The sequence below is a fragment of the Neovison vison genome, chromosome X (assembly GCF_020171115.1).
Source record: "Neovison vison isolate M4711 chromosome X, ASM_NN_V1, whole genome shotgun sequence".
Lineage (NCBI taxonomy): Eukaryota > Metazoa > Chordata > Mammalia > Carnivora > Mustelidae > Neogale > Neogale vison.
In genome coordinates, this window is record NC_058105.1 from 114,226,012 (window position 1) to 114,251,340 (window position 25,329).

Here is a 25,329-nt window from a genome sequence, read left to right on the forward strand (position 1 = left end):
TTTTTTAAATACAGAGAAGGTTAAGGTGAACTCAGTGGTGTGCTGGAGGCTGGTCCTACCAGCTCGCCACAGCTGACTATGTACATCTCTTCCTAATTCCTCCTTCAGGGACTTTGGGCTGGCACCTTGAAATTGGCCAAGGCAGGAGTAATTATACCACAGAAACCAGAAAATGCTACCTATGAGAGCTCCTCATTCTCCCCTCCAGAAATAGGGCTTAAACAATCACTAGCATATCCACTAGCTATCCTTCTCTTCCATAGCTAGCCTTTCCTTCTACAGTATTTCTCATGCGGCAGGGTGGGTGCTCTACCAGCACTCTGAACCTCGCAATTCTTTGTACAAGTCTGTCCCTTGAATTACAGGATATTTAGCATTTTTGACTCCCTTCCACTAAATGCCATTAGTAGTCTCTCCTCACTGAGGCACCCAAAGAATGCACCCTATGCCCCACACATTCCAAACGTCTCCAGGAGGGTAACAGCACCAGTGGTTGAGAATCAGTTTTATAACGACAGAGATGTAACCTAAAGTCATTTGCTATACTCACAGGAAGCTGAGTATGGCCATATGCCACTTTGGCTAACAGGATATAAGTGGAGGTGATGGGGACAGCACTATAGCTACATTGGAGCTATGATGGAGATAAACCTGAGTCCATGACGAAGAAGCTGCGTGTCGGGAATAGTAGAGCTAACAAGATAGAAAGGGCCCGAGTCCTCCAAATAACAGAATTAACGTATCAGTGCTGAACTACCTACATTTGGTAAGTTTTATGAGTTCAAGCCATTGTTATTTTTAGCTATTATAGTAGTCAAACACTGGCTAAGACATGTTTCATGTACCTTATTCACACTGTTAAGATGTTCTTCCACTTTTTGAGTGTTTTAAGCTGCTTAATTCCAGAAATATCCAGAGTAATTCTAGTCCAGGACACAATGGGTAAACAATCTTTTCTGTTCTATACAGAGAGAAATCTTTTAAATTCACCAATGGTACCAAACTATTTATTGGAAACTGTGTTTTGCTTTTCCATGTATGTACTTTGGACTTTCCCCTCAGCTGCATATTCCTATCTAGCCCATTTCTTAAATCCACTACTTTATTTTCTTATATCCATTATTTTACTAATTTATCAGAATGCCCAGTTCTTATATCCATTACAGAGTAATCCATGTTAAAAAAACATACTGACTTATTTATAAGTTTCCCTACTAATGATCACTTAGGTTGTTTTAACTTTTTCATACAATGCTGCAACAAATAGCTTTGTTCATATTGTTATATATCTAAGTATGCATCTGTGGGGGTTTGGCAAGTTACACAGAAATGGAATTGTTGGGTCAAAAAATGTGCACTGAAATTGACCTCCAGGGCTGCCTGGGTGGCTCAGTCAGTTGAGCACCTTCAGCTCAAGTCCTGATCCCAGGGTCCTGGGAACAAGCCCCACCATAGGCTGCCTGGTCAGTGGAGAGCTTGCTTCTTCCTCTCCTCCCTGCTTGTGCTCTCTCTCGCTTAATAAATAAAATCTTTTTTTAAAAGATTTTATTTGACAGACAGAGATCACAAGTAGGCAGAGAGGGAGAGGGAAGCAGGCTCCCTGCTGAGCAGAGAGCCTGATGTGGGGCTCGATCCCAGGACCCTGGGATCGTGACCTGAGCCGAAGGCAGAGGCTTTAACCCACTGAGCCACCCAGGCGCCCCAATAAATAAAATCTTAAAAAAACAACTAATCTCCAATGAGTCTGCATTAATATTCTCATAATTGGCATAGGTTTCCTTACCCTGTAACACTGGATGCTATGATGTTAGATTTTGTCATCTGCTATGTTAGAAGTAAAATCTGTTGTGATTTGTTTAAGCTTGTACATTTTCCATGTTTATTAAAGGACTATTTGTATTTCAGTTGAGAACTATTTCTATCCCTCACCTGTTTTTATATATATATATTTACTAATTTGTTTATATTATTCCTGAATGTATATATTGAAGAATTTGGTCCTTTTTTTAAAAGACTTTGAGAGAGAGAGAGAGACAGAGATAGTGAGAGCGTAAGAGTAAGGCAGATCCTTAGCCAACCAAGCCACCCAGCGCCCCTGAATTTGATCCTTTGTAAGAGGTATTAAAATTTTTCTTCCAGTTTGTTTTTTGGCTTGGTTTATAGTTTTGCCTATGCAGACATTTTACATTTTGGTGTGGTCAAATTGCTCCTTTGTGTTAAGCCTTTCCCAGTTCAAGATTATAAAGATACTCACCTGGTGTTTTCTTATACTGCTTTCATAGCTTCGTTTAAAAAACAAAATTAAAACAAAACTTTTTTTTGCCCACTGGAATCTACTCTAGTGAAACGAACTTAGGCATACAGTTATAATCCCCCGTCAATTGCTAGTCCCATTACAATTTCACAAAATAATCCATCCCCAACACTGATTAGATCTGCCACTGTTAACATGTGTGAAACCCAACTTTCCCCCAACTCCTCAGGATGATAGTCTACGAGCAGATTGTCATGAGAGTTGCACTCTCACCATTTCTCCCTTACCAGGATAATTCCACCACACAACCATAGCATAGACCCTAACATCTTCCCATCCAAACAGGGGCGGGCACAGAGCAGCACTGCTTTCCTGAATCTCCGGGCAGCTTCTTTTCTCTTGTTAGGGATGCAGCTGGTTTCACATCACCCCGCTAGACTCCAGATTTGCCCATGATGGCTAAGTGGCAATAAGGGTGGTAGAACATACACATTTCCCTTATTTAAACAACCTCTTGTCCATTAATGATTTGTCTGTAAGTATACCAAAGGAATCTTTGTTATAACTTTTACTTTTTCTAGAGCAGAGTTTTTTGACAGTGACACCAGTGGGATTTTAGGCCACATCATTCTATGATGTGGGGAACTATCTTGTGCACTGTAGGATGTTTAGCAACATCCCTAGCCTCTACCCACCTGATAACAGTAGCACCCTCCCCATTTTCTCTGTTTTCTAGCTATGGTATTTATATAGGCACTTTTTATTTTCCTTCTTCAGAAGAGGTATTTTATTTTTGCTTTTTCTATTACACAAGATATACACATCAAGTGTTAAAAAATCAATATATATACAATATATTCTACAACTGAGCACCACTCTCTAATTGAACATGCAAAGAAATTATACTAAACAGCAGCACCCAGCAGTATTTTGGGGAAATAAAATGACTAAAATAGATTTAAATTGACTAATACTATTAAGTCACATCTAATTCAAGACCAAGGAAAACAGTGCAGCTAAAAGTTAGCTTTGTGTTAACATCAAAGAATACTACCAAAATTAAGATAGCAAACAAAACCTATGTTTTTTTTTGAACAGGAAACTATATACGTATGTAATTGTTCATTGTTTTGCATGCAAAACATTATCAATCTTCAGAAAAAAACACACAAAGAATTACCAAACATATTCCTAAAAGTATAAATATGAACATTTGGAAAGTACAGAATTTTAAAAACTTGCAAGCAATACATGAGCTTCATATTTTAAAAAACCCTGAAAAGAAGTTCCATTTTTAGAACAGCTGTGTAAAGAACTGTCTTTTGATATGACGTTCACAAATTATCCTCCTATTGGGACCAAACTTTACAAAAATACCATGTATTTCAAATAGCATTACAGAACAAGATATAACATCTTAACCATGTATTTTATATAATACTTTTTTTAAAATGTTACTTTCGCTTTTACTAGTCTACTAAAACATGACCCTTAGATGTGTAGGAATCATTAAAAAAATTATTTCCTAGAAGCAATACACAAGAGAGGCATATTTATTTGCAATCACACTCCTAGAAGACACCTCCCAAGTTTGGAAAGGGTCTTCTCTTTTTACTGGCTGTTTTTGTTCCTCGCATGTGTTAAGATATGAGATTTCAGGTTAGTTGACTGAGCGAACTTCTTACTACAGCCATCAAACGGGCACACGTAGGGCCTGTCTCCGGTATGGATTCGCACATGTGTACGCAAATTGAAATCCAGGGAAAAGCGTTTTCCACAGCCTTCAAATGTGCACTGGAAGGGCTTCTCTCCAGTATGCACCAGTTGATGTCGTTTTAGTTTTGAGCTCTCGACAAAAGCTTTGCCACATTCTGCACATACGTGGACTCGAGGACCGTGAGTGTGCAGATGTTTCCGCATAGCAGAGTTATCCTTGAACATCTTCACACAGCCTTTATGAGGGCAAGCTATGGTTCTTGCCGCATCTTCTTTGGGTTTTCTTGGCTTCATTCTAGTAAATTCTGCCAGTTGTTTAGGATCTGAGAGATCAATACCAGGTAATCCTTCGGGAGGAAGCTTCTTCCCGGTCATGTACTCTGAATAATCAGGAGCTGAGTTCTCTAGCTGTCCTGTCTCATCGTCTTTTTTCTCGCTCGGGGACCACATGGTGACGGAGAACTCACCCTCCAGAGTTTTGATCTGCACCTGCTTCTGCTCCCATTTCTTGGTGCCCATCTCGGAGTTGCTACTTCCCGCCCGCGGCTCACTGGTCGTGTAATTTTTCTTACCGCTGGCCTTCTTGCTTTGGCTGCCGCGCTTCTTGCTGCGGGTGTGGGTTGATGAGGATGCGGAGGCAGACAAGGAAGCCAGGGTCTGCTGGAAGCATTCATCTTCATCAACCGGAAGGACCATCTGGTCCTCGAAACTGCTGTGGGCCTGCAGGTTGTCTGACTCGTAGTAGCCCACCACTTCCTCCTGTGTCTGCACCATGATTATATCCTGGTCGTGGTCCCCTTGGTTCGGGTTGTTGGTAAAGAGTGGCTGCAGCGCGATCAGAGGTGGATGGTGGTGGCCACCGTGGACCCAATTGCCGCTGATAATCTCGTACTCTGCGATGGTTTCCATCGCCATAGCCTCCACAGGGATGGTCTCGAAAGGAATGGCCTCCACCACGGGGATGGTCTCCACAGGGATGGTCTCCATGGGGATGGACGCCACAGGGACAGTCTCTACTGGGGCGCTCTCCACATGGATCTGGTGCAGCTCCACAATATCTGTAAGGAACTCCGAACTTCCCGTGGAGATGTAGAGAGTGCTGTTTGAAGCCATGGCTGGGAGCTCCATGAAGGCTCTGGTTCCCGGAAAGCAAGCGGGCGGCTGGAAGGCTGGGTTAAAGGCTGACAGAAAAGCGAAGCGCTCCAGAGCAAAGCGCAAGCGCCAGAGGCAGGAGTGGGCGGTTGAGCGGGAAGACGCTGAAGACTCGAGGGCGCGGAAAGACTGGAAGACGCGCGAGGGACTCCGCCGAAGCCGCTAAAGATTCGGAAGACGCAGAAGGAGTGGAAGACGCGTGGAGGACTCCGCTGAAGCCGCTAAAGATTAGAAAGACGCGGAAGGAGTGGGAGACACGCGGCAGCCTCCGCTGAAGCCGCTGAGGACTCGGCAGGCGCGAGTGCTTCTGGGAGCGCCAGGCGCATGCGCTTCCCACTACCTCAACAAACGGGTGCTTACGTTCACACTCACGCGCTCGTGGACGCTCCAGTCCTCAGGAACACGTCACCCTCCCCTCCCCACTCCGAATGCCGCGCTATTGTTTTTTGACTATTAATTCGGTAAACCAGGTTCTTCACTGAATTTTTTTCTCTTTTCTGTTGATTTTCCCTTTTCCTTCCCCCACCAAAGTACGTAATAGTACCTGAAAAAAAGGCTTACATTATTTTTGCTTCTTTCTTCCCTCTTACTGTACTGACCCACATTTAGGGACCCATTTCATAGTATCAGTGATAATCGATAATGGGACCGCTTGTCTTGTCCTTTAATAAGAATGCCTGTTAGTGTTATGTCATTAGGAAGTATCTGGCTATTTTTATTTCTACTAAGGAAATTTTTTTTTTTTTTTGCCATTAATGGATGGTAAATTTTGTTAAATACCGAGTCCGATATCTGCTGAGATGAAGATTTTTTCCCCCAATGGTAAATAAAGCTTAACAGTTTCAAATAGATTCCCTATCGTTGAACCATACTTGTGCTGTGTAGAGACACCGTATGTAGTTTTTGGTACTTTACAGGATGTATATCAGTGTTCTATTAGCCTATTTTTTTAAAAAAAATTCCTTCTCCATGCGATACGGAAAATCTATACTGAATTGGAATTAAATAAAAAGCCAACTTTCCTTGATGACTGGAAAGAATTACACCTATGAAACTTTCAGGGGCATTCTTCATCAACTTTCTTAACTTCTCCCGTTGTAATTAATTAGCCTATTTAGATTTTTTTCTATCTTCTCTGGAGTTTACATCATTTATACTTTAAAATAATTATCCAAGTTTTAGAAAATTTTTTGCAGAGATGAACAAAGAACAATTTTATAATTTTAATATTTTTCTGTATCAGTTATCATTCCCCAATCTGGCTGCAAATTCTGTCTATACTGCTTTTTACCATGTTTACTCCTTTTTTTCTTCAAAAAGCCTCTTGGACTTAAGTTTGTTTTTTTTTCCTAATTTATAATTTTCTACCTACATCCTTATTAATTATATTGCTTCTTAACTATTTTATAGTTCTTTTCTTACTTCTTCAGTTGAATGCTTAACTGACTTATTTTCATTCTAACTGCATAAGGCAGTGAATTTTCCTTTCAGCAAACTTTTACAACTTATGTCATTATCATTTTTAAATATACTGCAATTATGTTTTGAATTAAATTTGCCAATTTTCATGTTTCATGGTCACTTGAAAAGAAACTGTTGATATATAGTTTGATGTATTTATTGAATTTTACTTTACTAATTTGAGTTTTGATGATCTGACTTTTCATACTTTTCTGCCATGTACTGAGAGATGAGATGAGCTTCCTTTATTACATTTTTGTTTTCTCCATGCACTTGCACCTTTTTCATTTTTGTTTTGCTGGTTTGTTACTTGATGCAGTGAGTTCACAATGATTACATTTTCACTGTGGATTACACACCTTTTGATTATTAAGTCACCCCCTATGTCTAAGTAACCTAATGTAGATATAGTTCCTGTTCACATTTGTATGGTATGTCCTGTTCATTTTACTTTCAACCTTTTAAAAATTGTTGTTTTTGAAGATACTGGAATGTAAATTATTTTGCTTTATTACTTAAGAAAAATAAAATTTAAGTAATCTCTGTACCCAACAGGGGGCTCGAACTCACAACCCTAAGCTCAAGAGTCACATGCTTCTCAGACTGAGTCAGCCTGGAGCCCCTTGTTTTGTTACTTTTAACTGAGAATCTTACAAACTGAATTTATCAACCAAAAGGTGAGATGTTGTCATTTGTGATGCGAATATTTTCTATAATGATACACATATGAATAAAGAAATTTAAGTCTGTTACCTGCACAGAATATCCTTAGTTGCTGGACTGGTGATATAAGTTGCAAATGAGTAGTGAACAGATCAACAAATGCTCCAGGATAAATAACGAAGAGAAAAATCCCAAAGCCATTAAATCGAACTTGTTCCCTAAGAAATCATAAAGAAAAAGGAATTTACTACTAGTATTGCAGTTTTCAAATTAATAATGTATTTAATCTTAAAACTTGCCACTGTGATTTAAATTCTTGCTTAACAAGTCTCTCTGGACAATTGAAAAAAATAAACTCATATATGATGTACATTTATCTTATAATTTTACAGTAGTGTATGGGTTTGGTTATCTATGAAACTGCATTATGTAAAACAAGGGCATTCTGAAATAGGCTTAAAACTTTAAAACTTTTTGAAACCAATAGGCTGAGAAAATAACTTGAAATTAGTCACGTATATAAAGAAATGGTTAATATTTCTGTGAGAAACTAAATGAAAAACATTTTTATGGTTTACTCTGAATTATTTTCAGAGAAGGACACAAAAAATGTAAAGTATCTATATTTGTTTTAGCTATTATTAATAAAAGTATAGGTTTATCGAAGTATATACCTGAATTATTGTTAATTCATAATGTTAATTCATAATACATAATGCTCAGATTGTTCTTAAGAGGACGATTTTTTTATCAATTCATTCTTTAAAAATGGAATTACTTGTAATAGTCTCATAAGGCCAACAGCTACGCTAAAAAAAAAAATTCCCCAAATATATTGTGCTGTTATTTAGTACTGATTGACTTTCACTTGTCAGTTGGATTTTATAAGATTACTCACACTGTTTCACAAACATACACTGAAGTATTAAACTGTTAATAACAACGATTTTATATGCAAAACCCTAAAAGCTGCAATGCTAAAAATATGGAAGCAAAGGAGAGAGAGAAAAAAAGTAGCCTCCTACTTAAACCACTATATGTCACACTGTGTAACAGTATACGCTCTGTCGAGATGAGAGTTTATTGGCAGCCAACAGACTCGTGTTCATAAGCAATGGGAAAGTAGTAAGAAGAATTTTCATCTTCTTCTATAAAATCTTTTATCTGGTACACACACCCAGGGGATAAAACACATTCCTATCAGTATGTGTGTTCATCATGGCAGTAATTATCAGAGGGAGTGAAGGGGGGCACTGTGCTTCCCTATCACAACTTTCTAAGTTTAGGAACCTTTAAAATGCTCGGGTATAATTACAATGATATATTTGTGTAGTGAAAACAAGAACATGGTATGATACTTGAGCAAGTTCCAGGTCTCATCCTCTCTTATCTTCTACTTGGGTTTCTAGACAGGCTATGATATTTGTTAACAATCCCAGAGCTTTCAGTGTTCTTGCTATGACCAGCACAGGCTGTGAGTAGAAGCAGGAAAGCATTTCAGCCAGTAAGTCAAAGAAAGTACTAAGAAGGCAGGCAGGTGGGCTCAAGTTTAGCAGTTACTATTCTAACCTAATGATAAATACAAAGATTAGGTTTCAGTTTGAGGAGTTCTTAATAGATCTTGGGTATCAGCCCTTTGTCTAACATGAACAGACACTTCTCCAGTGAAGGCATACAAACGGCTATCAGACACATGAAAAAATGTTCATCATCACTAGCCATCAGGGAGATTTAAATCAAAACCACACTGAGATACCACTTTACACTAGTTAGAATGGCCAAAATTAACAATACAGTAAACAACATGTGTTGGAGAGGATGTGGAGAAAGGGGAACCCTCTTCACTGCGGGTAGGAATGCAAGTTGGTGCAGCCACTTTGGAAAACAGTGTGGAGATTCCTTAAGAAATTAAAAATAGAGCTACCCTATGACCCTGCAATTGCACTGCTGGGTATTTACCCCAAAGATACAGATGCAGTGAAAAGAAGGGCCATCTGTACCCCAGTGTTCATAGCAGCAATGGCCACAGTTGCCAAACTGTGGAAAGAACTAAGATGCCTTTCAATGGATGAATGGATAAAGATGTGGTCCATATATACTATGGAGTATTATGCCTCCATCAGAAAGGATGAATACCCAACTTTTGTATCAACATGGATGGAACTGGAAGAGATTATGCTGAGTGAAATAAGTTGAGCAGAGAGAGTCAATAATCATATGGTTTTGCTTATTTGTGGAGCATAAGGAATAACACGGAGGACATGGGGAGATGGAGAGAAGGAAGTTGGGAGAAATTGGAGAGGGAGATGAACCATGAAAGACTGTGGACTCTGAGGAACTGAGTGTTTTGGAAGGGAGGAGGGTGGGAGGTTGGGTGAGCCTGGTGGTGGGTATTGTGGAGGGGACGTATTGCATGGAGCACTGGGTGTGGTGCAATAAACAATGAATTCTGAAACACTGAAAAGAAATTTAAAAAATAAATAAAAATTTAAAAAAAAGATTGGGTTTCAGGGTTTGATGAAAATCTTGAAGCACCATGAAGATATAAGAAGGCTGGCAAAGGATAGAAAGACCTAGATTGTAGATGTGCATAGTTAACGGAGTATTCATCAATATATTAATCTTTATAAAAGAGTAGGTACCTCAAAATAATGTGGATATGCACTGGGCAATATTCACAGAACAAAAACTATCAAATGTAGCAGATTTTTGTAATAAACCCTCCTAAGTAAAAAGTTATTACATGTTGTAGAAAGAAAAATATCATTACCTAATAGCGGCTATCCCATGTCCAATTTCATGTACAACACCACTAATGAGAACTGCAGCGAAGAAATAGGTCAGTTGGTTGACAGGTAAATTTATACCGGGAACCTGTTCACAGACACAATGATAAATACACATGTGGGCACAAAGAAACCACGATGTTCACTCCATGTTAAAGCTTAAACTTCCAGGCTGAAGGTTCTGTAAACTAAAAGTGGGGGTGCCAGTTGGTTAAGCATCTGACTCTTGGTTTCAGCTCAGGTCATGATCTCAGGGTCATGAGATCAAGTCCCACCTTGAGCCCCACTTCAAGCTCAGTGCTTAGCGCCGAATCCGCTAGAGATTCCCCCGCAACCCCCACCCTGGCTTGTGCTCTCTTTCTCAAATAAAGAATAATTTTTTTTTAAAAAGTAAGTAATATGACTATCAGTGGTTACTTCTCTACTTCTATCATAATAAAAGTAAAAACATCAGTTTTTTCAAACTAGGCAGTTTTCAAATTAAGCACAACACCAATCTAAAGATAACAGTGAACACCAGGTTAAAAAGTCAAAACTTTCCTGTCCTGAAGTCTTCACCATGGGAAAGAATTAGGAAGGCAGGCAAAGTGCCAGGGAATGTGGAGTGACAGCGACAGAGTCAGCAACTGTTCTACCCTCTGGAGCTGGAAGCCTGATTTGGAAATTCTTGTTACAATTCCTAGACCCTTCTCTGAATTTTTATCGCAAGGTTCCAAGTACTTAGGTGAGTAATATAGGATATTCCTGCCTCCCATCAATGAGTTTTCATTTTAGTATTCTCAAATTACATGAGCACTGGGAATCAGGGTAGTGTAATCAAGTGTCTCACTGGTGTGGGAGTTGGAGCACCCTGCCCTCCATTTCTTTGATGCCAACAATTTCTCTAGTACATTGGTCAGAAAAATATATCAAAATGATACAATTATTACATTAACATTCAATGCAGGAAGGAAGTCCTTTGGAACGTACAGACATATCAAGGACTTACGAAGCAGCAGAACTTGTCCTGCAAGCACATGCTCCCAAGATGATGTGCATGTACGTATCACTGAATACACAAAGCAAGTTTGCTGCTTTAAGTGTTGTATGGTATAGTTTTTTAGATACCCAAGAATCATCTTGCCAGGTAAATAACCACTCCCAAGTTATGTCATCTGTTAAGGGAAAATTCCATATATTAGGTTAAGTGGGACACACCACGCATTTAATATTATTCACACACTGAGCATCTGTTTCTCATAGTCCAGGAGCTGGACCCTAAAAATATCCTTCTAGAGGAAATTCCTCCTCTGTCTTATTATTACTTTAATTATAAAATGTGCTTAAAGCAGGAAAAGCTGGAAAAATCAAAGAAAACCAGAAGCCTATAATGCTGCTCCCAAAACACAAAACAAAAAACCATTCTCAATGTTTTATGTCCTTCTAGTCTTTTCATATATATAAATATATATATATATATATGCATTTTTAAGAATTATACTTTTATTACACCTCTGGTTTTGAAACCTGCCCCTTTCACTTAACGATATCATCAACATTTTTCCATGAGTGTTTTCTGGTTCAACGTGATTTTCAATAGCTGTATTGCATTCTATAAAATAGACTGTTGGGCATTTAATCATTTAAAAAAGTTTCTCCTCTTATAAATATTGTGATGAACATATTTGGGCACATATATTCAAATATTTTGGGTGAATAAATTCTTAGACAAACATGGTTGGTTCAGGTTCTGGAGACATGTCACTTGGGTTTGACATTCTGGATCCATCTCTAACTAGCTAAAGTGGCCTTAAGGAAGTCTGGATTATTACCCCCAACATTGCAATTTCTTCACTATTAAAATGGAAATAACCACATTTACATAAAGGGAAATTCCGAGGATTATATAAGAATCCTTGGGGTGCCTGGGTGGCTCAGTGGGTTAAGCTTCTGTCTTTGGCTCAGGTCATGATCCCAGGGTCCTGGGATCGAGCCCCACATTGAGCTCTCTCTCAGCAGGGAGCCTGCTTCCCCACCCTCATGCCCTCTCTGCCTGCCTCTCTGCCTACTTGTGATCTCTCTCTCTCTCTGTCAAATAAATAAACAAAATCTTAAAAAAAATCCTTCCCCATGTTTAATATTATGTGGGTAATAAATGCTGTCATGACACAAAATTTAAAGGACTTTGATACATATCAAACTGTTCTCCAGAAGCAGACCCTTCCATAACCTTGGGCAAACTTGTATTATTCAAGTCTTTCAAATCTGCAATTTGAGGGATATAAAAAGTATCTCATTGTTTGATTTATATTTCTTTGATGATTATTAAAGCTCAGTTTTCCCCCTGCTTCTGACCACTGACAGGTCTTTTGTGAGCCAGTCTACTCATGACTTACTATTTTTTTCTCCTAGAGTATTCTTTTGTTCTTATTGTTGTGGAAGATCACTTCGAGTATCAATGATCAGTCCTCTGTAATACATATCACAGATGCATCCCCAAGTTCTTCTGATTTTAATTTTACTTTTAGTTTTTTGATATATAAAAATTTTTAGGTCATCAAATCTATCAATATTCATGGTTTGTGCCATTAGTGTTATGCTTATGTATGTCATCCTAATTCTGTGTTCATATAGCAGAAGCCTGTTTTTTTATCTTTTGATTTCTTATGATTTTGTGTTTCAATTTTAATTCAATTGAAATTTATTTTTGTGCACAGAGGAGTTTCACTTTTAAGTCTCCTTTAGTGACTGAAGAGGAGATTCAAGCCATGTTGCTTGGATCACTTTCTTTTTATTTTTTTAAAAACCATGTTGCTTGGATCACTTTCTTTTTCTTTTTTTTTTTTAAAGATTTATTTATTTGACAGACAGAGATCACAAGTAGGCTGAGAGGCAGGCAGAGAGAGAGAGGAGGAAGCAGGCTCCCCGCTGAGCAGACAGCCCGATGTGGGGCTTGATCCCAGGACCTTGGTTGGGATCATGACCGGAGCTGAAGGCAGAGGCTTTAACCCACTGAGCCACCCCGGTGCCCCCTAAGCAACTCTTTCTAAGAATATCAGGGTATGCTCTTCCTCATACCTGCTCCGTTTCCATGTTGTCAGAGGTCTTCTGCCTGTTAAGATCACTAGTTTCCATTTCTCTGACTTCTCTTTAAATTTACGTACTTAAGATTAATTTTTTAAAAGATTTATTTATTTATTTGACAGACAGAGATCATGAGTAGGCAGAGAGTCAGGCAGAGAGAGAGAGGAAGCAGGATCCCTGCTGATCAGGGAGCCTGATGCAGGGCTCGATCCTAGGACCCTGAGATCATGATCTCAGCTTAAGGCAGAAGCTTAACCCACTGAGCCACCCAGGCACCCCAAGATTAATTCTTATACATTCTCTCTATATCACAAAGTATCTATCTTATTTTACCTTCATTTCAAGTACATTAGTAGGCTGGATTCAATAGGACATTGGTTCCTTTTGCTTTATTATTGTTTTTAAATGATTTCATTTATTTCAGAGTGTGTGCATGAGAGAGAGACCACGAGCAGGGGGAGGGACAGAGGAAGAGGGAGAGAGAATCACAAGCAGACTCCATGCTGAGTGCACAGCCTGATGCAGGGCTTGATCTCATAACCCTGAGATCATGACCTGAGTCGAAATCAAGAGTTGGATGCTTAACCAACTGAGCCACCCAGGCACCCCTTTTGCTTTATTGTTTTATGGATGTAATGATGAGATAAGGTAAGGATTTGAGTGTGTGACTATACTAACAGATGGTAGGTCTTATTTGCTGGCAACAGTATGTGAATGCCCATCTGTCTTGGCCATGATCACACAGGGTATTAGATGTACCAAAATTCTGACCTCTCAATGACACACAGTGCCAGGTTTTTGGGAATTAATACTGAATGAGGCTGTAGGGAATTATACTGTAAACAGAAAGTACATTCTCTGAGCTACAAGAACTCTAACCAAAACCAGGAGACCTAACATTCTGAAATGTATACATAAATATGCACAGTGGACTACAGAGGACAGCTGACTTTTTCATGGTTCCGCAGCATGACTCTCCTAACACAGTCAGTATTTTTGTGAACTCTATGAATAAACTAAGAAGCAGAAAGAAGAAATAACAATAACACTTTGTTATTCTAATCCTAGCGGGCAGACAGGTGAATGATCACATTTCCTCTCAACCTGCTTCTTTTTCTACTATCCTCTTCTTTAGCGCACAACAACCAATTGTGTAGCCTGAGCGTTTAGGATGACTCCAGCCTCACTGAGCCAGCCAGATGCTCCCCAAAATAAAAACTTCTTAGAATGGTCTTTCATAACCCAGACCCTATCTGTATTTCCCATCTTATCTTCTACACCACATGCCATACACCATATACCACCTAGACATAGGTGAAAGTTACTTTCTAGTTCCTTGAAGAATTACTGGTCTTTCCTTAGGGAGTAGAGCATAATGGCTCTGAGGGCAGTGGTGGGTCCACCATTTACAAGCTGTGACTACAGGCAAGTAAGTGGCTTAACATCTGTCTTCCTTGGTTTTCTCATCTGTGATCAGATACTTATCTCTAGATTGTTATAAAAATAAAATAAAATGGAAAAAAAAGAATAAAATGGGCACAAAAACCTCACACAGGAAGCACTGTATATTACCTAGGTTTTATTATTATTCTACTATTCCCCCCTCCCTAATGGGGAACACTCTACATAGGGTTAAAATGCAATTCATTTATATGGTATAGAGATCGTAAATAGGCAAATATGTTTCTCTCTGTTACCGGGAGTAACTCTCTGTTACTGCCATCTTTCCTTAGAGGCTATGGGGACTTTTCTCATCCTTCCCTTAAAGGTCTCCTCTCCACTCTTCCCAGTGCCAGGGACATCTCAGCATGCATTTTCTCTGTACCGTAGTACCTGGTACTCTGTGAACTGTAGCACAATCACAGCAGCTGTCCCTCTAGACTAACAGCTCCATGAGTGCTGGGATTGGATTTTGTTCCCCATGTAAGCAGGACTCAGCATAGGGCCATGAGGCAGACTACATTCAGTAAATATTGAAGAAATAAATCATCTCTTCTGAGGCCTCACCTAGCAAATCCTCTGAACCTCTAAAAAAGAGCTATGACCACAGGTGAGATTCATTATCATTCTCTACAAATGACTTCTAAATCTACCCATGGTGGCCCAGCCTAGTAGAAACCACAAAAAGAAGAGTTAAAAAAATTGGTAACTAGCTCTTAAGTCGTTTATTCCATTAATAAAAGCATGATAAAGAACATAACACCCGTGACTCCTGGAAATAAAAACATATATGTAAAAAAATCTGAACTAAAACATATATGTAAAAAAATCTGAACTAAAAGGTAAAGCACCCTTCCACACTCTGGAGACATGCATCAGTAAGGTATATAGGTTTATACGTGTGCTATCAAGTGAGAATTATTATAAATAGCTTATAGTCAAAGGAGTAATATTCGGCATATTCTTCCCATCAGGAAATCACAGTGACCATTCAAGGTCTTTTATCTTTAAATAAAAGGATATTACTGGTTAGAGTCTGAAAGCCATTAAGAGGAGAGGGCTAAAATGCAATTTATTTATTCAGTATAGAGATCTTAAATACGCCAGCTCATTTCTTGATAGAAACAGTCATTTAAGACCTCAAGAAGACGGGGCGCCTGGGTGGCTCAGTGGGTTAAGCCACTGCCTTCGGCTCAGGTCATGATCTCAGGGTCCTGAGATCGAGTCCCACATCGGGCTCTCAGCTCAGCAGGGAGCCTGCTTCCTCCTCTCTCTCTGCCTGCCTCTCTGCCTACTTGTGATCTCTCTCTGTCAAATAAATAAATAAAATCTTAAAAAAAAAAAAGACCTCAAGAAGACAACATGAATTAAATCAAGTATCTGTGTAATTGCTGACAGTCGATGGTGGTGCATTTGTTGCATCGCTACTGCTACCACATATTCCAACAAATCCTTCCTAGATTCCCATTAATATTTTTGTTTAAGCAGGCAGTTTGAGAAATCGTGAGACTTTTCATCTATTTCCATATTTATAACATGGAGAGGCGTTATGCTAGCTAGAAAAAATACCTTCTATTTGTGTTGCGATAAACTTAAAAAGCAAAAACAAGGTACTTACCACAACTTGGAGCACTTGCTCATTGTGAAGTGAGGAGGAGGAGGAAGAGGATGAAGAGGAAGATGACGAAGAGGAAGAAGCAGAAGAAGAGGAGGAAGAAGAAGAGGAAGAGGAAGAAGCGGAAGAAGAGGGAGAGTCAGCCATCATTTGCGCCAAAGTCTGCATCAGTGTTTTCCCGAGGAGGAAAAAAGAGCTGAACATGGCAATTACACCAAACACCATTCCAAAATTGAACCTGTTGGGAGGAAACAAAATCACATAAATGTGCAATTCCATATAACTCATGGGTTAACAAATTAATCGACAAGCCACATTTCACAGCTTCAAAATAATGGCTAAAAATTTCACTACATCTGCCTCGTTTTTCTTATCTGAATTTTAGGTATGTGACTGAGGCACAGGCATGGATCTCTCCAAGCAATTGTAATAATTTATAATTCTCTCATAACTGAAGAGGCTGAATACTCTTCCCAATAAAAAGCTTCTTTCCTCTCATGTCTTTCGCCCATTTACAAAGAACTGTTTTGATCTCGTTCTCATATAATTATGAAAGCTCTTTTGACATTGTAGACATTCATATCTTTTTTCCTCTACCAATTCTTTTGTTTGCATTTTATTTTAGCTACATTTTGTGATGAGCTTAAATATTAACATGGTAAAATTGAACAAGTTTCCTTCTACTGTTTTAATAATTACAAATTACCCTTCTGTAATTGGGAATAATCTATTACATTTTTGAACTTTTAATAAGTTTTTCAAGGAACTTGTCTGTTTCATCTAAATTATCAAATTTATAGGCACAGAATTGTTCACAATAGTTTCATTTTTTAAAAAGTCTGTGGAATAGGCAGTAATGTGCCTTTTTCTCAATTCTGATTTTTTTAAAGTGAAGTGCAATTAACATAATACTGTATTAGTTTCAGTTATACAACATATTGATTCTATACAATATTCAATACTCATCATGCTAAGTGTAGTCACCATTCTATATCGTTACATTATTATTGACTATATTCCCTATGCATTTTTTAAAAGATTTTATTTATTTATTTGGCAGAGAGAGAGAGAGAGAGAGAGAGATCACTAGTAGGCAGAGAGGCAGGCAGAGAGAGGGGGAAGCAGGCTCACTGTTGAGCAGAAAGCCCAATGCAGGGCTCGACCCCAGGACCCTGAGATCATGACCTGAGCTGAAGGCAGAGGCTTAACCCCCTGAGCCACCCAGGTGCCCCTTCCCTATGCTTTTCATCTATATTCCCTATGCTTTTCATCTCTGTGACTTATTTTGTAACTGAAAATCTGCACCTCTCAATCCTCTTTATTTATTTCAGCTATTCCCCTGCCTACCTCCAGAGTGACAACTAACAGTTTGTTCTTTGTATTTAAGAGTCTGCTTAGGGGACGCCTGGGTGGCTCAGTTGGTTGGACGACTGCCTTCGGCTCAGGGCGTGATCCTGGAGTCCCGGGATAGAGTCCCACATCAGGCTCCCAGCTCCATGGGGAGTCTGCTTCGCTCTCTGACCTTCTCCTCGCTCATGCTCTCTCTCACTGTCTCTCTCTCTCAAATAAATAAATAAAATCTTTAAAAAAAAAAAAAAAGAGTCTGCTTAGTTTTTGTTTGGCTGTTCTTTTGTTTTGTTTTTGTATTCTACATATAAGTGGAATCATACACTATTTGTCTTTCCCCAACTTAGAGTAATACCCTCTAGGTCCACTTGTAAATGGCAAGATCTCATTCTTTTTTATGGCTAATATTCCATTATGTATATATACCACATCCTCTTTATCCATTCATCTTTCTTTAAAAGGTTGTATTTATTTATTCGAGAGAGAGAGAGAACGAGAGAGTCAGTGGGGGGACAGGCAAAGGGAAAGAAGCCTTGAGCAGACTCCCTGTCAAGCGCAGAGCCTGACATAGGGCTTGATCCCACCATCAATGAGATCATGACCTGGACCAGAACCAAGAGTAGGATGATCAACTGACTAAGCTACCGAGTAGCCCCTCCATTCATCTTTTTTTTTTAAAGCTTTTATTATTTTTTATTTATTTTTTTGGGGGGGGTAAAGGTGAGGGGGTGGAAAGAAACAGAAGGAGGAGAGACAGAGTCTTAAGCAGGCTCAACACCCAGTGCACAGCCTGACACAAGGCTCGAACTCACAACCCTGAGATCATGACCTGAGCTGAAACCAAGAGTCGGACACTTAACTAACTAGGACACCCAGGTGCCCCTCCATTCATCTATTGATGGACACCTGGGCTACTTCTACATCACAGCTATTGTAAATAACGCTCCAATAAACACAGGGGTGCATCTATCTTTTTGAATTAGTATTTTTGTTTCTTTTGGGTAAATATCCAGTAGTGGAATTACTGGATCGTATGGTATTCTTTAAAAAAGTATTTTTTTTGGCAAATGGCACTAAATGGCACTAAAAAAATATTTTTTTAAATTGACATACAGTTGGCACACAATGTTATATTAGTTATATTAGTTTCAGTGTACAACACAGTAATTCAACAAGTTTATACATTATGCTGTGTTCACTATAAGTGTAGCTACCATTTGGTGGTATTTTAGTTCATTTTTTTTTGACAAACCTCCATATTGTTTTCCACAGTGGTTGCACCATTTATATTACCAACAACAGTGCACTAGGGTTCCCTTTTCTCTGCATCCTAGCTAATGCCTGCTACTTTTTATCTTTTTGATACTAACTATTCAGTTACCTGATTTTTAGTTACCTGTGTTTTCTTTTCTTCTTGATAATTATGGAAGGGGTTTATTGGTTTTATCAATCTTTTCAAAGAACCAACACTTGGTCTTTGCTGATTTTCTTTCTTTATAATTTTTATTGCACTTTTCCTGCTCTTTATTACTTTCTTCTTTCTATCTTGTTTGATCTGCTATTGCATTTTTGGCTTTTTAATGATTTTTTTTTACATTTAGCTCTATTCCAGTTGGAGCTAACTTTCTAGTAAAAAGGAATTTAGACAAAGGCCTCCTATGCCCACACTAGAAATTCTGCCAGCTATAAAACATGTCAGTCTCTAAGGTGTCCAAGAGATCTTTATAAACCTCTTAACAATAAACACTATATGGTCCTTGATTGAAGAAATTTGTTAAAATAAAGGGGTATGCCTGGCATGGCCAGGGGACTTCAAAACCCTGCTGCTACAATCTTGCTGGCCATTTTCCCAGTTGGTGTGTGTATATGCCTTACTGGTTGTGATATATTTTAAGTATCATTCCCCTGGAGGGGGATCACAAAAGAGGTATAGGAAAAAGCCTGCAGACTTTTGGACATCCTTTGACTCCCAGGACCTACGTTTCTATGTGTGATGACAGGATTCTACAGAATTAGTTTCCTGATGGAAAGCGCTTTTTTGCATTTCTCTTCTTCGTTTTTCATTTCTAGTAGTGTATAACTTATACAGTAAAGTACCCAAGTCTCAAATACACAGCTTACAGAACTTTTACATGTGTACCCGTGCATCTACTACCCAGATCAAGATACAGAACCTTGACTTTTGATGTATGCAAAAGTACAATGATGTAATCTCCTAAGTTCATATAAAACCAGAAAAGTTTTATACTACTGACATTTTAAAACTCAGTAGATTGGAAAATAATGGAAATAGTTCATTTAACAAGCATTTCTCATGATTATAATGACTGATTTAAGCCAAAAAAAGAAAATGAAGAATACCACTGGTAAAGCATCCTTGCTTTCCGCCGTCCCCAACTGTAAAAGGCACGATTGAAAACAGCAGTTTGCCATCTTATGTGAAAAGGGGAGATGCTCAGTCCGTTGTTTTCCAGCCAGTCTTCATAGGAATGTTTAAAATACACAGATGACTAGGAGAGAAAGAAAAGTTCCATATCACTCAGTTTTGAAGAACATGTATGAAGTTTAAGAAAAATCAAAAAAATCTTTTCTATAGGAAAACAAGATATTGACTGTCCAAATACTTATAAATTAAAAGCTTTATGTTTATTCTTCAGGATATTAAAGGTCTCAGACTAGCTGCTCTGTTGAGGTCAGGGTCTGGCAAACTATGGCCCATGGGCTAAATGTGGCCCACAACCTGTTTTTCTTTTCTTTTCAAGTAAACTCTATGCTCAGTGTGGGGCTCGAACTCACGACCCCTGAGATCAAGTCAATGTACTATTGATTGAGACAGCCAAAGCCACATAATACAGCCTGCGAGCTAAGGATGGTTTTTACATTTTCAAGGGATTGTTAAAAAAAAAGACAACAAAAACCCAAGAATATGTGACAGAGATGCTATGTGGCTCACAAAGCCTAAATACGTATCATGTGGCCCTTTACAGAAAAAGTTTGCTGAACTCTGCTTAGAGGAGCATTGTCCAATAGAAACATGAGCTACAAATGCAAGCCAGATATGTAATTTTAAATTTCCAAATTTTAAAAAGGAAACAGAAGCAGATTAATTTAAATATATTTTTAAACTAAAAATATCTAAGATATCATTTCAACGTATAATTAATAAAACAAACTACTGAAATACTTTACATTCCATCTACTTATTTGTATGTAAGTCTTTGAATCCAGTGTCAGTGTTATTGCAAATTTCAATTTGGACTAGTGCTATTTCAGATGCTCCATGACCACATGTAGTTTAGGCTACCACACTGAACAGCAGAGTTCTAGAAGTCTTTTTACAACAAAAAGGGATCTTGTATTATAATTTAAGAAGACCCCCAACCAATCCAACACAGGGAACAAGTTAGTTGGAATCAGTGCTTTTTATCCTCTTATGAGCAACAACCCTAAGAAATTAGGCTGCCTTTGATCATATAAAAGTACAAAACCTATGTAAAGCCATCTTGGGTCTTGTAACTTACATTTTTCAGGGTTGAGGGGATCTGCTTCTACACAGCCTAACAAGAGTTTTATCTTTAGGGAAGTCTGAAGTCCTTGAGTAATGTAGTATTTTGAATAACATAAAGTTGTTTTATATATCCTGACACTGACCCCTATTACTCCTCAGTTACAGTAAGTTTTTTTTGTCATCCATTTGAGAAATTTGCCTCTAGAAGGATACCTCAGCCCTATCTGTCCTAAGAAATGACCTAACCAAATACAGGTATCTGTTTGCCTTTGGACCCGTTAATGTTCTCTGTTCTCAGTCTTCAGGTGAAGTTTTTTAAAACTTGCTTGTTTCCCAGAACTTGGGAAAGTAGAGTGACACACTCTGTCAGTATATGTCAGAAATCTGAGAAGAACCAACCGTGGAACAGCAGACCAAGCTGGAAGCAGAGGAGCTGAAGGTGTGCAGATTCCTGAACTTGAGGTCTCTCCATTCCCCAGGCAGATATTCTGAGTGAGAGTTAGGTTTTTTGCTCAAGGGGTAGTGCTCTGTTGGGGACCTAGGGATTATTACTGAAAGTTAAGTAACCTGACCACCTCACACACTTGACCAGAGACTGTAGAGGTTTGAAAAGTTCTTTTTATTTTGGATTTTTGTCACATATGCTACATGAAGAAATCACGTGGCTTTGTTTTTTCTAAACAACAGAATCCCTGTTTAAAGAAGCAGTGGCCGGTATTGCTATGATATGCTAAACACTATGCCAAGTAGTGGAAGAGGAAGCGCCTATGGATCTTGTAAATACACAGATTCTGATTCTGTAGGTCGAGACTCTACGTTTCTGACGAGTTCCCAGATAAAGTGCTGCTGGTCCTTGAATTTCAGGTTGAGTAGCAAAGCCTTATGTGCACGAACTAATGTAATTCCCTCTACAATCTCAGAAGATCCTCACTATTATTAACTCCATTTTGAAGATGAAGAAACCCAGGCACAGAGAGTAATTTGGCCAAGGTCACAAAGGGTGGGAAGTGGCTGAACCCAGCCCTTGCTCTAAGGACTCTACTGTAAAACCTATTCACTTGAAAGTTTAAATCCAAGAAAGCAGCCCAAGTATCATTTCATTTTACTGTTACACCTAAAACACACAATACTAAACTCTAATATTCTATTTAGAACGGTATTCATAACATGAAGGTTTTATTAAACACTTAAGAAAGGTACTATGGAATAAAAGCTGTATATTGTAATGACTTTATTGTTACCTTCGCCCCCCGCCACTATTCCATTCCAAAGGTTGCTTGAAACACGTGGTCAGGCAAGTGTGCCTAATTTCTGTTACCCTTCCCAAATAGCTAAACAGTGGACCGCGCACTGGGGGTGTACGTGTGGGTGGGGAAGGAGGGTAGTGTGAAGAAGCGGGTGCAAATTAGAATTGAAGTAGTCAGAAACTAGTTATCTAAATGCTTATTACCTGAGTATGCTACTTTGAAGTATGGGCTATAGACTAAATACACCGGTAACACCTGGGAAATGCAGACTCAGGCCCCACCCCAAACCTGTTGACTCAGAAAGCGATTTTTAACAGGAACCCCAAATGATTGTATACACTTTAAAGTTTGAGACCGCTGGTCTAAATCGCAACTTGATTTAGATTCATTCCAGTACCACAGTCTTTGGAGGGTCGTGGCCTTAAAGACAATGGAGGGAGAACAATGCCTTTCCTAGGCGGGCTTTTTATTTTCCTCCCAGGTGCACTGCCGCGGGGTCTGGCAAAGCCCAGGCCCTCCCTAGCCCACTACTGGCGCCTCCCTGGCAGGACCCGAAGGCGTCGGGGCCTGCACCGCCCCGCAATATGACTGCGGCAGCTGCGCAGACCGCCACACCCCTCCCGCGGTCCGCCGTGTTTTATTTACTCCACGGGGCCCGGGCGCCACGCGGAAAGGCGCACGTGGGTACTGGCCCCGCGGCTTCCAGCCCGGGAGGCGCGAGCCAGGGGAAAAGGCCTCGGGCCTTGCGCCCGGCCCTGGAAACCGCGGGCTTGGGCTTTAGGCCCGAGGCCCTCACCTTCAGTACCAAGTCGGTCAGGTAGACGGCAGTCCAGCCGCCCACCACCACTACCACCAGCGACACTGGAATCATGGCAGTGGCGGAGGCAGCAGAGGGATAAGCGAGCCCGGGCGTCCTCCTCCCTGTGAGCCGCAACGAGCCGAAAGCGCGACGCCTACAGCCCCAGCATCCGCGCAGGAACCAAGCTGTCACCGGTTCCTTTCTCCCGGTGGCGACGTTTCCCCCCGGACTCTTCCGGAAAGCACACAACCAGCCTTGCGCGCACCGGAAAAGGGCGCGGGGACTTATTTTCGTGGCACACCCTGGAACCGCGGTGGGTGCGTCTGCTCGGCACCCGCGCCCAGCCCTCTAGCGATTTCTTAGGCTCTGGCCCTCCCTGCTGTTGGCTCTGTATTCTCTCTAGTTCTGGTCCGGGGTTTGCTGTTCCATTTTAAGCCAGTGAGAGTTTGGGGTCGTGTGAAGACAGCGGGTTATGTCTCCGTCTCGCAGACCCTGTCATAGGCATCCAGATTTCTAATTATGTTTATTCTTTTTTTTTTTTTTTTTAAATTGAGTGTAGTTTACATAAAGCGAAATCATAGTGCAGGTCTCAATTGTCCATTTCAGTTAGTTTTGATAACTGCGTATATCTGTGTACCCTAATCTAAATAGAGAACATTTGCACCTCAGGAATTTTCTTGTGTATTTAAACTGTATAAATAGAGCTATACAATAAGTATACTCTTTTGTGTCTGGCTTATTTTACTCAACATAATTTTTTTCTTTTTAAAAACTTTTGTTTAATCCAATTAGTTAACATATAGTGTATTGTTAATTTCAGAGGTAGAGTTCAGCGATGCATTCGTTACATATCATGCCCAGGGCTCATTACATCACATGCTCTCCCTAATGCCCATCGCCCAGTTACCCCAAACCCCCACCCACCTCCCCTCCAGTAACCCTCCGTTTGTTTCCTACCATTAAGAGTCTCATATGGTTTGTCTCCCTCTCTGATTTCATCTTATATTTCCCTCCCTTCTCCTATGAGCCTCTGTTTTGTTTCTTAAATTCCATACATGAGTGAAATCGTATATTTGTTTTTCTCTTATTTCACGAGCATAATATTCTCTAGTTCCATCCATCAACACAATATTTTTGAGATTCATCCATTTTGTTGATTAAATTAGGTTCTTTTTGCAATCCCATCCATTACGAAATTTGAGATTGGTGCTGTGGTTAAAAATCGGAGCTCCAGGGCGCCTGGGTGGCTCAGTGGGTTAAGCCGCTGCCTTCGGCTCGGGTCGTGATCTCGGGGTCCTGGGATCGAGTCCCGCATCGGGCTCTCTGCTCAGCAGGGAGCCTGCTTCCTCCTCTCTCTCTCTGCCTGCCTCTCTGCCTACTTGTAATCTCTCTCTGTCAAATAAAAAAAAATCTTTAAAAAAAATTGGAGCTCCAAATATCTGCATATAATTTGTATGCTGACCTATACTTGATTAAGTGTTGACCTGGAGTAGTGGTTCTCAGCCTTGGCTATACAGTAGGATCATCGCGGGGCTTCTAAAACTTCCTATGTCCATTTGCAGCCTAGATTAATTGAATCAGAAGCTCAGAGTGGACCCGAGTCACTATTTTTTAATATCCTTACATCATTCCACTGTGTAGATGAGATTGAGAATCACTAAACTAAATGACTTCTAAAGGGAAAGAAAACCCTTATTTATGGAGTGTTTTTCTGCATTCTCTTAATGTTCATATTTTTGTAAGCCAACTTTTCCAAAGAAGCATCATTAGCAATAATAGTATCAATATTAATATAGGGAACATAATACTATTTTAAGAACAAGTATCCCTAATAAAAACAGACCCTCATATATAAACGGCCTCCAATAGAAAAATGACAGTATAATACTAGAAAGCTGTATTACAGATATTGCTACTAATTTGCCTCATTCTCCCATCCTTTTCCTAAAGTTTTAATAATTTAACACCATGTCCTTCCAGCTCCAAGAGACCTCCTAAGTCAGTTTTACATCTCCTTGCATACATGTGTTCATATATGTTGTTATAAAATGTTTCAACTTATTTTGGATGTAGTTGGGTATAAATTATAAAAGTTTATATTCAAGCACTCTGTGACCCCACAGTTTTCCATGTACAGGTGCCCCAACAGTCTTAGTGCACTTTAAGGTTTTGATAGTTTCAGAAGTATAGTTGCTACAAACTTGTAAAAGCCATCACCTGAAAGTTCATTTAAATTTCTTTTATACTGGGGCACCTGGGTGGCTCAGTGGGTTAAAGC

The 25,329-nt window shown here is 39.6% G+C and overlaps 2 protein-coding genes across 6 annotated transcripts in view; both read right to left on the reverse strand.

Annotated features, from left to right (window-relative positions):
* Window positions 1-23,230, reverse strand: part of MBTPS2 (membrane bound transcription factor peptidase, site 2) — a 46,322-nt gene extending 23,092 nt beyond the window's left edge. For all 5 annotated transcript variants that reach the window (XM_044235901.1, XM_044235902.1, XM_044235900.1 and 2 more), the window contains exons 1-5: window positions 23,049-23,230; window positions 19,859-20,007; window positions 16,154-16,388; window positions 10,017-10,120; window positions 7,337-7,464 (exon numbers count right to left, since the gene is read on the reverse strand). In XM_044235901.1, the coding sequence (XP_044091836.1) occupies window positions 7,337-7,464; window positions 10,017-10,120; window positions 16,154-16,388; window positions 19,859-20,007; window positions 23,049-23,123 (691 nt within the window). In that variant the 5' untranslated portion in view covers window positions 23,124-23,230. The remainder of the gene's footprint in view (window positions 1-7,336; window positions 7,465-10,016; window positions 10,121-16,153; window positions 16,389-19,858; window positions 20,008-23,048) is intronic.
* On the reverse strand, window positions 3,513-5,286 carry YY2 (YY2 transcription factor). The gene has a single exon (XM_044235905.1). The coding sequence runs from the start codon at window positions 5,096-5,098 to the stop codon at window positions 3,866-3,868; it is 1,233 nt and encodes a 410-aa protein (XP_044091840.1). The 5' UTR covers window positions 5,099-5,286; the 3' UTR covers window positions 3,513-3,865.
* Window positions 23,231-25,329: the final 2,099 nt, after the last annotated feature.